This window comes from Phalacrocorax carbo, chromosome 1 (assembly GCF_963921805.1).
Source record: "Phalacrocorax carbo chromosome 1, bPhaCar2.1, whole genome shotgun sequence".
Lineage (NCBI taxonomy): Eukaryota > Metazoa > Chordata > Aves > Suliformes > Phalacrocoracidae > Phalacrocorax > Phalacrocorax carbo.
In genome coordinates, this window is record NC_087513.1 from 26,115,402 (window position 1) to 26,129,409 (window position 14,008).

At 40.5% G+C, this 14,008-nt stretch overlaps 1 protein-coding gene across 4 annotated transcripts in view; it reads right to left on the minus strand.

The window, feature by feature from the left end:
• Positions 1 to 11,125: 11,125 nt before the first annotated feature.
• CPED1 (cadherin like and PC-esterase domain containing 1) overlaps positions 11,126 to 14,008 on the minus strand; it is a 155,625-nt gene continuing 152,742 nt past the window's right edge. For all 4 annotated transcript variants that reach the window (XM_064446700.1, XM_064446691.1, XM_064446677.1 and 1 more), the window contains one exon: positions 11,126 to 14,008. In XM_064446700.1, the coding sequence (XP_064302770.1) occupies positions 13,781 to 14,008 (228 nt within the window). In that variant the 3' untranslated portion in view covers positions 11,126 to 13,780.

Sequence of the window (14,008 nt, forward strand, 5' to 3'; positions counted from 1 at the left end):
CAAAACCAGTGTTACACGTTACCAGTTTCCTGAGCCACCTTCTTACTTCCTCTCCTTAGTGATCCCTCCTTCCCTCTTTCTAACATGTTTTTTTTGGCTGGGCCTGGCACTGGAGTATTTGAACCCACTTAAACCTTTTAGCACCATTGTCACAGAGAGTCTTTCAGCTTTGGAAATCTTACCATGTTACATCCCTGCAGCTGCGATATTTATACACTGTTGCATGAGGCAGGGTGGTTGTGCTTTTAAATGTGTGTAGCCGCAGGCAAGATGCCAAAACCTACAGGGTTTAGGCTGTCCCCAACTAATTGAACTCTCTGCTAAACTGGTGAGTTATCAAAGTAGCTGGGGTTTGACATCTCAGCAACCTTGTAATAGCATAGACCAAAATCATGTGAAACTGAACGCTGGTGGAGATGAAAGGAAAGAGTTTAGGTTGTTTGGGGATGTTTCTTATTGTTCTAGTAATTATTTATTTGAAAACTTACTTTGACTCTTGTCTTTTGAGATGTTTGAGTGGTTGAACAGCTGCAAAAATGTCCAGTGACTGCCAGTGAAAATGGGGTCAGTGTGGAGCTTGAGCATCTACAATTTCCCCTACTCATGTGAGCAGAGGGGAGTATCCCTTAGCACAGCATGGACAGTAGTAAACGTGCCTTGGGATTCATCCCAGAGAGTAGGGCAAGTCACCCTCCACCCCAGTCCAGTTCAGGAGCTAGAACAGACAGTCTTTGCTGGGAGAGGCAAGTGGGAGGTACGTGGTCTGTTGTTGCCCTGGAGGGTCCGGGTGACGCTAGGACTCCATAAACACCAGCAGGTCTGAAGGAAGAGTCTCAGTCCCTTCAAAGTGTGGTGGCTAATCCTGACCCCGACAGTGGAGTCGGGCAAGTTGTCACTCCTGCCTCTCCTCGCCTGTCCTGCAGAGGCACGGCTGCTGCCCGGAGGGCTGGGATCTCTTGCCGGTTGCAGTTCCTGCGGTATGTGAAAGATTCCCCAGAAGAAGCGTAAAAGAGCTCACAAACATGGCTGTAAAATTAAGTGCTGAGGTGCCATAAATATCTGTTTTTAATAGCACACACAGTATTAAGTTTCTGTCTTCAATGAAAAATTTATTTACAGCCTCAACACCAAGTTAATGACTTATTCTGTCTAGAATTAAGCATTTTTGTATAGTTTCAATATGCTCACTGCAAATGCTTTCAACTCTCATTATTGCTTAGAAAATTCAATTATCTTGTGATTCAAAATTTTCCTACCCTTTTAGGTAGTGAGAGACAACAGGCAGGACCATCAAGTCTTTTAATTTCTCATATGGGTAAATATTAATCTATTTCATTTCCTAAGTATCCTCAGCGGTTGTGGTAGAATTTACTCTCTCTCATCACTCTGCCCCAGCTGTGCTCGGCACTTCTCTGTGTGAGAGCCTAACAGGTGCTGCTTTACTGCTGCTGAAGTTTTTATATCTATGGGTATTTCTACAGAAGTGATTAGGAAATATGTTTGGATAATGAAATGAGTGTAAGCTATATATGATTACTCAGAATTGATTTCCAGCGTCAGACATCCCATTATCTGTGTTTTAATGGAACATACACCCTCGTCAGCCGCACCCTGGGGGATGTTATCTGCCAGGGTCCCAAGACAGTCCATTCATTCATGGGCAAACATCATGATGATATAAAACAGGCCTGGTCCAGCACCAAAAAAAGAAGGGAAAATGAGCCTGTTTTCTGGAAATTATTGTTGCTATCTTCATCTCATCTTGTGTTTTCCAAGGCCTGTTACACTTCTTTAATATCTCTTGGAGCAAACAGGAGGAAAGTGATAGGGGCTTTCTATTTTTATTCTCAGAAAGTTGACTTGGTAACATGCAAATCCAGTATCTCAGTGCACTTGTCTGTCTAACCCTCAGGCTATCCAGAATACCGTAGTATGCTGGCCAATAATATAGGCGATTCAATAGGAAAGATTTGCAGACTGACTTGGTGATATTTGGCTTGTGTTTTGAAGCACAATTTAATGGATTCATGATTGTAGGGAAAGCTTAAGTGTGCGATTCAGGTGCAAAAATATGTGAAAGAGAACTCAATATATTTTGGTTTATTGTAGCTGTCACAAATTTTGTATTACCATGGTTTTGAAGCACTGATATATTATTTTTATTTTTACATTTGAGAATGAAAATGCTGTTGTTAGCATTGCCAACAATAATGTCTCCATTGATGTTCTCCTTCTGGTAAATGTAGAAACTGAGAGGTAAAAACATACTGACAAGGCCAAAACAAAAGTATAAACTGAATCTGGAGGAGAGAGAGTAAATAATTTTCATTTATCTTTACCAGTATAGATGATGTGTACTATTATAGAACCAGCAATGGCAAAAACTAACGCAGCATAGTTAGAAGGGAAGCCTAAATACAAAATGTTCGGTGAATCATATGTATTCAAAATGGAGAGGAACATATTCTCAGATCTGGTTATAAAAAAACCCAGAGACTGCAAATATTCCATATGGTCTCTATTTTATATCTGTCACTACATTCAAGGAATAAATGGCACTATCATCTGTGCAGTATAAATAAAACAGAAAAATAAATGTCTGCTGAATCAAACTATATCAGACCATATTTATGTCATATAAACTCAACAGTAAGTGTCTACTGGATCAAAACCCTGCAGCAATATTGGAGGACAAAGTTTCATTGTATTATTTGTGGCTATAGAGGGTCTGTATATTAACTTTAAATTTACCCGCCTTACAAAAATAAGCAAACTGGTTTAAAAAAAAAAATCAGATGTAGAAGTACTCCCTAACTGCAGAATCTGTGAGTTTCAGAAAGTGGCCAGGAGCTATGGAAATGACTTTTTTATAGGACTAAGTTTTAAGACACTTAAAGCTGTATGCGAGGTGATGTATTATAAAGTAAGACTGGTTTACAGTAAGACTCCTGAGACCACTTACACATGTGTGAGTGTGAGAGCTGGTGCAATATACTCACCAAAATCCCGAATCTGCTATGCTACAGGAATACAACTCCACCTATTTAGATCAGGGGTCTCCACCTCACGAACACAAAATTTTCCTTCCTTTAGTACGCTGTCACTGTATTAGGACCAATAGAAAAGGAGGACGTGGCTGTGGAAATACACCAAGTAATTTAACCTATACAGGCATATACATCACCCTATACAGATAAAGGGGTGGGTAGGACACATTTCTATGAAAACAGAGAGTTGATGAAATTCATGTGCTAGCAAACAAAACAAGGTAGATGAAGGAAGAGATGGCTCTTGTAAGAGAACATGGAAAACTGAAATGCATTCCCACCTTACTTTGATTTTCATCTTCTCACGGCTTTTGCTTCTAACAGATTTTGGTCACGCCGTGGACCCCAGTTGTAAATAGAATGAGTCTTAGATCAGGAGAGGTGTGCTGAGTCCAGAGGCTTGCTGAGATGTGGAGGTTGTTGTAAGGCGGCTCTACACCTTCTGAGGAAACAGCTGTGCAACTTGCCCCTTCTGTTCCCTGGCAAGATAGTCTGTGACCCTTATGAAAGTGGCTGCTGCACCCAGGCACACCGGCTTGCTCACAAAACCTTCACCACTTGTCCACCAAAAGAGAGCTGATGGAGACCACAGCTTCACCAGCTGAGAACTGAACACCAGTCAGCAGGATAAGGTGGTGTATGGAGACCATAAAAATGAGCTCAATCACCTGTCTGTTCACAGGCAGAGGGAAGGGGAGATGGAAAGCATGGAATCCCATGAGAACAAAGACAAAATGATGGAAGTGGAACAGAAAGGCTGAAAGATTTTGCAAAGGAATATTCAGTAAAAGGCAGGGAAAGTAAAAGGCTGGGAATGCTTTTGTAATATATCAGGAATTGTTTGTTTTCAGGATTCATCAAGATGAGCCAGGAGAGCCCGTGAATTGCTTGCATGCAGTCATGTTCATACAGAGCATGTGTGCATCCAAGTAAAGCATGAACAAATCCGAAGAACTTTGGGCTTCAGAGGTTTGCTGTTTTCTGGCCATCTGGAAGCCCTTTTGGGAGATCCTTTCAAATTAAAATGTCAACAGTTGAATGAAGGAGTCTAGACATGAGGAAAAGGACGCAGGTAGCTGGTCCACATGTTGGAACTACCTGCTAGACATTAATACCAAACAGCATTATCTACATTCTCGGCTAGATAGCTATAAAGTGTTTATGGATCCAGGAAACAGGTCCATTAATAGCAATTGAAAATGTGGCCATGACAGGGCATTTGCTTAGATGTTTTCATAGTAGTTGTCTCTAAAGCTGTCAACAATAACCTGGAAAGATACTGAGCACTTCTTTTCCTTCAAAAGTAATAAGGTATCATGCATGAACAAGCCAGGATTAGACCTTAGACTTCTGTCTATTAAGTATAGATTGCACTGCCATTCATGTTGTGTGGTGAGAACAAACCTCCAAATATTCCATCTGAAACTAAAAATATAAATAAGGCTTGGCTCCTCAGTATTACTTGGTGAAAGATTTCAAGACATATAGGGAAAAATCTACTGGTGGTGTGTCCTAACATTTTTACCAGAGCCCTTGTAAATCAAGCCTTGATTTTTCTTTCATTTTATATTGAAGTGACCTGCCACTTGGACATTAACAATTGAACTTTCACTTCAGCAAATTGTCTGTGGCTGAATTACTGTCAAATTACTTACATGTGCCAAACGACTTTTGTTCCTGTCAGTTTTCCTTACCTGGATCTTCTACACTCTGTGTAGAAAGCCTTTGCTCAGCAGAGGCAGTGACAACCTTGAACCAGGCAACAAATATTTGGTGTGGTGTTTTCACTTACAAATGTCCCAGAAAATGTGTGGCCAGGACAATGGAAAGGGGCAGGATCATCCCAGCTTCCCCAGGCCCCAGAACAAGGCAGAGCCCTGATTATGGTGGAGACAGCAAGGCTAGGTCTTACATTCCCAAATGGGAGAAACTGAAGTAAGGTCACAGCAGGAAGCACCTCTTCAGGACAAGAAAAGTCTTGCTAGATGTGCAAGTGCTAGCCTTGGCTGGTGTACAGTCCTCACTCACTTTGCCTGGGGGGTGCTAACTGTACCGACTCTCTCCCAGTAGCTGCAGGACCATACTGCGTAGTTTTGTGACGGTGGTTCTGTTATTTGAGCAATGATACCTTTCAGGCAGGTCAGCGTACCTGAATTGACCTTCCCACAGTCAAAACACAACTTTTTCTGGAGGGTATCAGCCCAAACTAGAAACAACTGTGAACTTGGGGGAAAAATAATGACTATATGGTTGATATTCTGTCCCTCAGACCCTAGGAAAAAACCCGATTGCCAGGGTTGGGGCAGCACTGAAGACAGTGTGCCCAATGCAAAGTGTGGTAATTGCCTTGCACAAACTGTGCGGTGCTGTTGAGACAGCCTCCACTCCAGACTGGCTCCTGTGGAGCCACAGATCACTCATTAAAATGACTTGCATCTCTACTGAATTTTAATTAAGGAAAGTGTGAGGAGCAGGTGTTAACTTGTTTTATAGACTCGTTATAGTCCCTAGGGACTCCCTAGTCACAGTTAGATATAGTTACTGAACATTTAGATGTTCCTGATTTTGACACTTTTCATCTCATTTACAGACCTGTATTTATAGCGGGTATTTATTCATATTAATTTAAGGATATTGTTTTGAAGCCAGGCATTCAAACACCTGGAGCTGCAGGACAAGTCCATCAACAGGACTTCAGTGGGGAAAGATGCTGTTTCTTTCTGTAGCTAACTTGTGGAGAGATTGTCCATCCTACTTCCAGCTCATCATTTGCCTTTCCCCTCTATGTCTTCAGGGGCGCTACCATTCACCTACTGGCATAGCTGCTATCTAACAGCTGCCCAGCCCAAATAATCTGAAATTGCCAAGGTTAGTTTACACACTTTAATTCATAGAGGTCTCTTCCAGCCTATATTGTTTTGAGTGAACTGGGTTAGAGAGCAATTGCATGAACAGCTATAAACCACAAAATAACAGGGCAGTAATGTCGGGGGTGTGCTTGTGTGCATAAGGCATGGAGAGATGCTCAGAGCAGTTAAATTCTTCACAGAGCCAAAATTGGGTATGTGACCATGTTTTTTTGGCTTGGGTTTCCATCACCTATTAGATCCTTTTACTGCATAGTACCATCAGATGTTCTACTCGCCAGGTTACCCGCAGGGCTGGCTTCCCTCTGAGCCAGCACACTGTTAAACAAGCAAGCAGCCCCAGAAGCAGATGTTGAGAATGTACCACCCTAGGACATGCTGGGGAGCTTGTCCTGGTGGTGGTGGGCTTGTGATCAATTTCCTGGTCTAAATGAGCAGAGTGGGGATGTCAAAATGTCTTCTACCCGCACAATGAATCCCACAACCGCTCCTCTGTAGAGATGACATTCATCTCTCAAAACTTTAGGCACCTATCAGACAATTCTGAGAGTTACTTTAGGTTCCCTGTAGAGTAAGCAATATTGTAGAAGTAAAAGACACCTCCAGAGAATAATTCAGATCTTGGGCTTTCTGTAATGAGTACAAAGAAGCATAGTGTGACCACACTTATAATTAAAATGCCTCAGTTAAATATCTAGAGTTAAGGAGAAATCCAGGTTCTGGTGCCTGAATATAGATAGTCTCTAGAAGTTGTCATCCTTGACTTCCAAGCTGTGTTTTGAGTATCTCTGCAGGCTCTGTTGTATGCATTTCATAGCTGAAGGTGTGCTGTTTTGACAGCTCCATCAGGGCTTCAGCACTGAACTGTTCTAAAGACTGAGGAGCCAAGCAGACAGCATCATGGGGTTACTAGAACCTGACTACTTGTTACTGCACAGAAATGAAGCAATGTGGAATTTAATGACCAGTAATGGGTAGAGCAGTAAGACCTGTTTGATTTGACAGTTGGACTTGATAATCTTGGAGGTCTTTTCCAACTTTAATGATTCTATTTAACCTTTTATCATCAGCAGTAAGCCCCCTTGTATATATGTATTTTATAAAAACTGGGCAGGACACAGTCCACAAAGGATGTTGAAACAAGATTTTACAGTAGCTAATAGATACCATTTGCTGTAAAGAGAGCACAACAAAGGCCCTAAGATGAAAAAAAACCCTATCAGTCCACACAAATCATGCTCAAAATTGTAATCACTCCAGTAAAAACTTTAGTAGGAGACAACATCACATTACTGTATATGAAGATGTGACTGTGATTCTCTATTTTAACGGAAGCCAGTTGTGGGCTAGATCATGCTGGGTGTTGCATTGTCTAATGACTTGCAAGGTCAGGTTTTGAAGGTTTAAAGTATTTTCTGTCCTATTAGGATAAAAAGGGATCAGCAGGTTTCTTTGAATACGTTGGAGGCATTAAAACTATTATAACTAAAGCCATTGATGATTAACTGTAAATATACAGAATCTTTGGAGCTGGCATGTAGAAGTGAAGGAAGAAAACCCTGCAGAAATAATAAAACTTCTCTGATCTATAAGACAATTTGACTACCATCTGGGGAGGCTGCACAGCCGTTATCAGGCAGAGCAGAAATATTACTTTAAGCTCCTTAATCCCAGAGAATCATAGCAGAAATATGGAAGTTGATAATGACAAGTACAAAAGAAAATATAAAAGACATTTAGGAAGAGGGCAAGTGAGAAACTCTGCCAAATGCAGATCTGGTCTTCAAACCCTGGCAATATCCCACAGAATTTACTGACTTTAAAGGGCTCCTGACAACTTTAATTTTGCCCACTTGATGTGTAGTGAGCTCTTCGTAACTGCCCTGACTTTGCCAAAAGGCATCCTGAGACATCAGTCAAGGATTTTAGTTCTGCAGTCTTCAACCAGGATCTGCCTAATATCCTGAGAGCAGGACCAGGGCAGGCAGTGCTGGCAGACACCAAACCAGGCACTGGCTGTTTTAACTGCGTTGCCTGTCACTGCTCAAGACAGATGAAAAAATCACAGTGTTGAAAACACCATCTGCCATGGGAATTTTGTCCCCGTAATGAGGTATATGAAGGAAATGCCTAGCGCAGTGACTGTGTGTGAATGCAGCTCATCTCGCTCTATTAGGCAGGAACATGCAGAGAAGATCCCTCCCTTTATTTCATGCAAGCAAGCAGTGGGAAAAAAGCTTGTCAAAATTTGAGAAAAGACCCCATTACCTGAGACTCAGCTGAGAGGGACTGAATGCTGCTCCTAATTAAAGCAGTTCAATACTAGAAGAAATAAAAGAGATGCTGAGTAGGTGCTGTGTTTCACAGAGACCTCAGTCCAGATTTCATTCAAACATACATTTTATCTTCAGTTAAGGACCAGTTAACATGGTGTACCTTGCCAAGGCTGTTGAACATGTTTGAGGGATTGCAGGAAGGGCTGCCCACAGCTGCCAAGGAGCTGGCCAAGCAGCCGGATGAATGAACCTAGAAAAGGGAGAAGTCACTGCAATAGAAACTGGTGCTGCAGGAGCCCCCGCTGTGTTGCTATGGGCCCATCTTGCCCATTCAAGTTAACGTCTTAGGTAGTTTTCTAGGACACTTGGCTCTAGGTACTGGCCTAGGCTGACACATGTAACGCTATTGTTAGTACCACCAAACCACAGGCGAGTAAGGTTAAAATGCATAGCATCTTTTTACTGTGTAGTCAGGACTTTTCCATTCAAGGAATAGTGTGAAGGTACCAGTAAATACTGCAGGATATGTACCAGCACCAGTACATACATATGTCTGCATTATACGCTGACTATTCTGGTGTTTTGAAGTGTTAAGCCATATTAGACTTAGATACTTAGAATAGGTATTTAGAATAAGAAATAGAAAAATTAATGTATTCAATATTGTTATACCAGTTGTGTGATCACGGGTGTATAACTATTCTTTTCGGTCCATGCAGAGTACTGGTCATTCTGTCCCTGCATAGCCCCAGCCATGGCTGGATTAATCACCATCAGAGCTAATCAATATAAAGAATAAATACAGAGAACTATAGTTAGACATGAAGATTAAGTGCTGATTGTAACATCTCTGTTAACTAAATATAGGTAAGGTATGTAGATGGATAAGTAGATAAATATAAGGGTTGAAAAGTTAACTTCTAAGAAATTAGGAAACATAAATGAGACATCGAGCTGACATTCTAAGAAGAAGATCAAAGGACCAACAATGGACCAATAAGGCTCATGATCAGAAGCAGAACTGAGATGATGACGACAAGAACTTGCTGAAGGTGGAAAAATAAGAACTTTTAACTGACCAGAAAAATGAAGAACTGAGAACACAGTGGAAACTTACGATGGACTTTGACAGTGACATAATTATCAGGGAAACCTATATAACCTGAAGGCTGTGTCTTGTTAGTTGCCACACACTGAGGTGGTGGCCTGACTCTGAGTTGTGATTAATAAAGCAAACCTAGTGGTACATGAAGATTTACACAGGTAAAGATGGCAGTGGGGTTTGAACGATGGTTTGGCTTGGTAAAGGCAAGATTCATGAAGAGCTAAGTGTTAGTGCACACTAAGTACTTACCACAACACAGCTGTTTTAAATTCATCAGGGAAAATCACTGCCCTAGAGAAGAGGTTTGCTCTACCCGAGCTGTAATCAGTAGATCTTTTGCTGTTGGAATTGACAAAAACTTTAAGATAACAACATTGATATTTTGAAGATTCAGCCCAAACTTGCAATAATCATCTATCAGATTTCTAGAAGTTGCTTCTATGATGAAATGGAAACTTCTCCGGTCATCTGAAAGAAAGGTTGATGTGGAGTAGAGCAGGTACAGATAGTCATAACAGTGAGGTAAAACAAGCCAGATACAAGGCTAGCAGGCAAACAAAAAGGTAAGACTATATTTTTCATGTGAGCCTACAGAGGCTTGTTTAGCAGTTTGACTCTATGCCAAATACCTCACTGTACCTCTAAAAAATTGCTTTACTCTAAAAAAGTAATCTGAAAGATCCCTGGACTGCAGTCAACTTAATATCACACATATCTGCATCTTCAAAGCATTCTCTTTGGCTCAGCATAGCAACAGAAACATAATTATTAGTGGTTATTTCAACTTTGAGGTAATTGGCTGCCCCACTACCCCACCCAGTAAGCAAATAAATTGACTTTGATGTCCCTTTAATATGTCACAGAAGAGAAAAATAAAGGCCTTCTATTCAACAGTGTGAAAGAGATTGCTCTAAAGATTAACATTTTCAAATTAATATTAAGCATAAAAATAGTATTCATAGTCCATTCTTTCAGCTCCTTGCTGTATTTGAAATACAGCATCTCTGATGACAGAGCTGACTTGTCAAGGCGTTTCCCTATGAATAGTGAAATCTGTTTTATTATAGTCAGTTATTGCAAAGATACTCACTGGGATGGACTTGATCATGGTGGCCATCTACCCTGCAATGCTCAAACCTAAATCGCTGTTCAACATCTAGGGAGTTACACAGGAGATGAGGAGTTATAACTCATTGGACACTGGTACATCATATTGCAGCTTCAGCTAAAGTTTAAAAGGATGCAATAACAGCTGAGATTACTGCTCTGCATGTCAGAGTATTTATTGTTTTGCAGCACAGTTCCAGTCTGTCTACCTGTAGCTTAAAGTATACCCTGGTTCCACCCTAAACTCCACGTGCTGCTGGGCAGATGTTGAGGAGGAAACACCACTTCTCAGTGTACTTGTTCCCCAGCCTGATTATTTCAATCCTACCACCAATTCCAGGGCCACTCATATCAGTATTAGGAGGTGAAACTCACCGTGACAATGAGGTCCCTTGCTATTTTAATGCTAAGTAATGGGTCTAAGGTAAATATATGGGAGGAAAGATCCTACATTATGAATCAGTCTTAATATATTAGAATCACTTTAATGCTTATTCAAGCAAAATGTCACAGCAGATGTGATAATTCTAGAGCAAACCATTGATAGAAACACATATGTTCTCACTGGAATTCAAACATGGTAATTCATTTGTTGTCTTAATCCGTAAATTTTAATGTGTATGAGCAAGTGATGCTTCCATGTCAATCTCAGCTCTCTTCATTCACATACCTAGAGATGTTAGATATATTTTAAACTTAAATAATGAAAACTGTACCTTGGTACCTATTTGAGTCTGCATTCCCTTTGTTTATTCCTAAGATTACATGGATCATACATAGTGTTGGAAAAAACTTATTCAAGGAACTCGTTTAAATAAAGATCAATTTGCAAATTGTACCAATGACTTTGTACAGATACATATATATGTACGTAGACACGTAGAAAAAAGAAAACACACAGGAAAATTTCCACTTGATACATTTGAAAAATATTAAGATTTGGAAAACATTAAGACATCTGGGTGTACAGCACATGTAAACCATTTTGTGGTGAAACCAGAAGTGATGAATTGCACATTTGCTGATATCAGCTAGAGTATAACAAAGTCAGCTCTTTCCTCTTCATCATGATAGCTGATGCTTCAGCAATAGGCTTTGATTAAAAAAACTCAATGTAAAAACCCAGTTCACGTCTTAAAAACATCTGTGTACAGAACAATAACAGTAACAGCATGTGGATTTAAATAAGCTACAAAAAAAAAAAATCTTAACAGAAGCAGAATTGTAATACACCTATCATTGATCATCTTAATACCAAAGACACTTGGCTGTATTTTGCATCTAATAATATTAATTACATGATATTGAATCCTTCAGCTTTAAGGTTGTGCAGCCCTGGAGTTCCAGACCCAAGATTATATATTATATCATTTGCATACAATTATATCCCTTATATAATCATATTGCTCAAAACCAAATGCTAACATTTTCAGTGTTTATGTACAGCTCCTGACCCATCTTTCATGTAAAGCTCCATGCCAGGGAAAACCTTACATAGAAATTCAGGGACGTTCACTGTAAGCACAGCAGCAGCATATTATACAGAAACCGAGATAATCACACTGTCTCAGTAAATGCAATGTCATTGTCTATATTGGGAGCTTTTTTTTAACATAGCGGAAGGTCTCCTAAATTAAGATATGCCAGAACCTCTTTTTGAGGATCCTTCTATCATCTAGGGAAGCCAAACTCCATATTGCATGACAATTTCCCATCATATCTCTACATATCTTATTGAAGAAGCAAGAATTCAAAGTACTTTAGCTAGGGATACAGACTGTGCTGAGTTTAAGGATCTTTGGCAAATCCTAAATGTGGTGTAATGAATTTCTAGCCCTATTTCTATTTAGCGCAGCCCTTCTGTATGCTACTAAGGCCAATAAGATGGTGATTAGTTCTGTGTTATATTTTTTTATTCCCTGATTTGCTTGTGCTTTCCTTTCCTAAAGGCAGTAGAAGCTAATTGAGGATTGTATGTAAAATTGCAAAGGAAGGAGCGCACCACAGAGCTCAGCAGATCCTTCGTTAGACTTGTATTTTCCTGGTCTGACTCTAGTGCATGGTGGGAGAGAGTGGTGCCTTGATTGCCTTCTCCGTGATGGATTCATAAAAATCCATAACTGAGTAATTTGTAGGGACAACAGTCTTATTGGGTGCCATTAATGGATCACCCAGGTGTTAAGCCTGGACCATGCTTCGTTTCCCATGAGGGTACCACAACTGTGAATGAGTGTGCTGCCAATGCTGTGGCAGGAGATCAGCAGACAGTGCCCCCCCCCGCTGTGGTAAATCCTCTCCCTTGGGGTTTCACCCAGAGCAGGTCTGCAAACATCGGTGATGTAGCTGGGCTACAGCATGAAACTGATGTTCAGAGAAAGTCTTGTCCCTGCCAACCATGAGATGCAGGCAGTATATTCTGCTCCCATCACATCACACACTCAGATTAAAAACCAGATCCCACAGTTCTTACGTGTGCTTGCAAAGGGGATTTTTCTGGTGTTTGTTGTACTGGCTTCACACATTGGCAAGTATTTTATAAAAAATCATGGAAGAAATGGCACTTCCATGCGGGGAGAATACTTGCTTGGCTTACAGGCCAAGGTAGACACTGAAGCACATAGCTAAGCAGTCTTCCTGCATATGGCCACTCTCCTAAACCGGGACCATAAATAAGGTTAACATGTTTGCTATATTTACATGTTACATTGAGACAGTTATAATCAGTCTCAAGTCTAAGTACTCTGTCTCTATATTAACTTTAGAACATGCAGAAAATAGAGTAGACATCTGTTCTAAGATACAAAGAAGGGGCGTGTTTTCACTAAAAACACTAGAGTTCAAAACTTGGCATAATCACTAAAATGCTAATAGACATTTTCCAATTGTATAAACCAAGTTTCTAAATAGATATTGAAGGGGAACCCATCCACATAAAATAAAACTCTTTAAAATGGAATGTAGCCCGTTTCTAAATACATTCAAATATTACAGTATCTCTACAAATAGAAAACTAGATAGTGCTGAAGAGTTAAAGCAGTCCTTTCCAAATCATTCAAGTGTATGTATTTCTCTTTCTTTTCTTTCTTTACTATCATTAATACACAGCTGCTTGAGCTACAGCTGTTCTAGCCTTTGGCAACAGTTCAAGTAACTTCCCCTCTTCTCTCCTTTGCAACCTTCCACTTTCCATTTTGACACAACAGAGTTGCCAGGGCATATCTTGATTTCATAAAGTTTTAAGAAAAATGCCACATATCCCAAACTCCATTTGTTGTGTCTGCAGCCAACCAAGGAAGCATGTAATGAATTCACCATGGTCCTTCAATTGTCACCCAGGTAGTGGCACATCTCTAGTCCCCGTGCTATATCCAAGAGAGGCTATGTGCTGACAAGATCCCTCTTACTTGCACAGAGCCTGCTGAGAAGGATTTCAGAATAAACTTGATTTATTGGACCTCGGACATGATATGGGGACTGAGAATTTCTTGCATAGTCCTCCAGTTGTGATGGCTTGCTTTGGCTGCTGAAATATTTCCCCAGTGTATAGTGCCTTGATAACGTCATTGTTATGTGCGGACTTTCTTCAGAAGGATTGGATTTCACCAC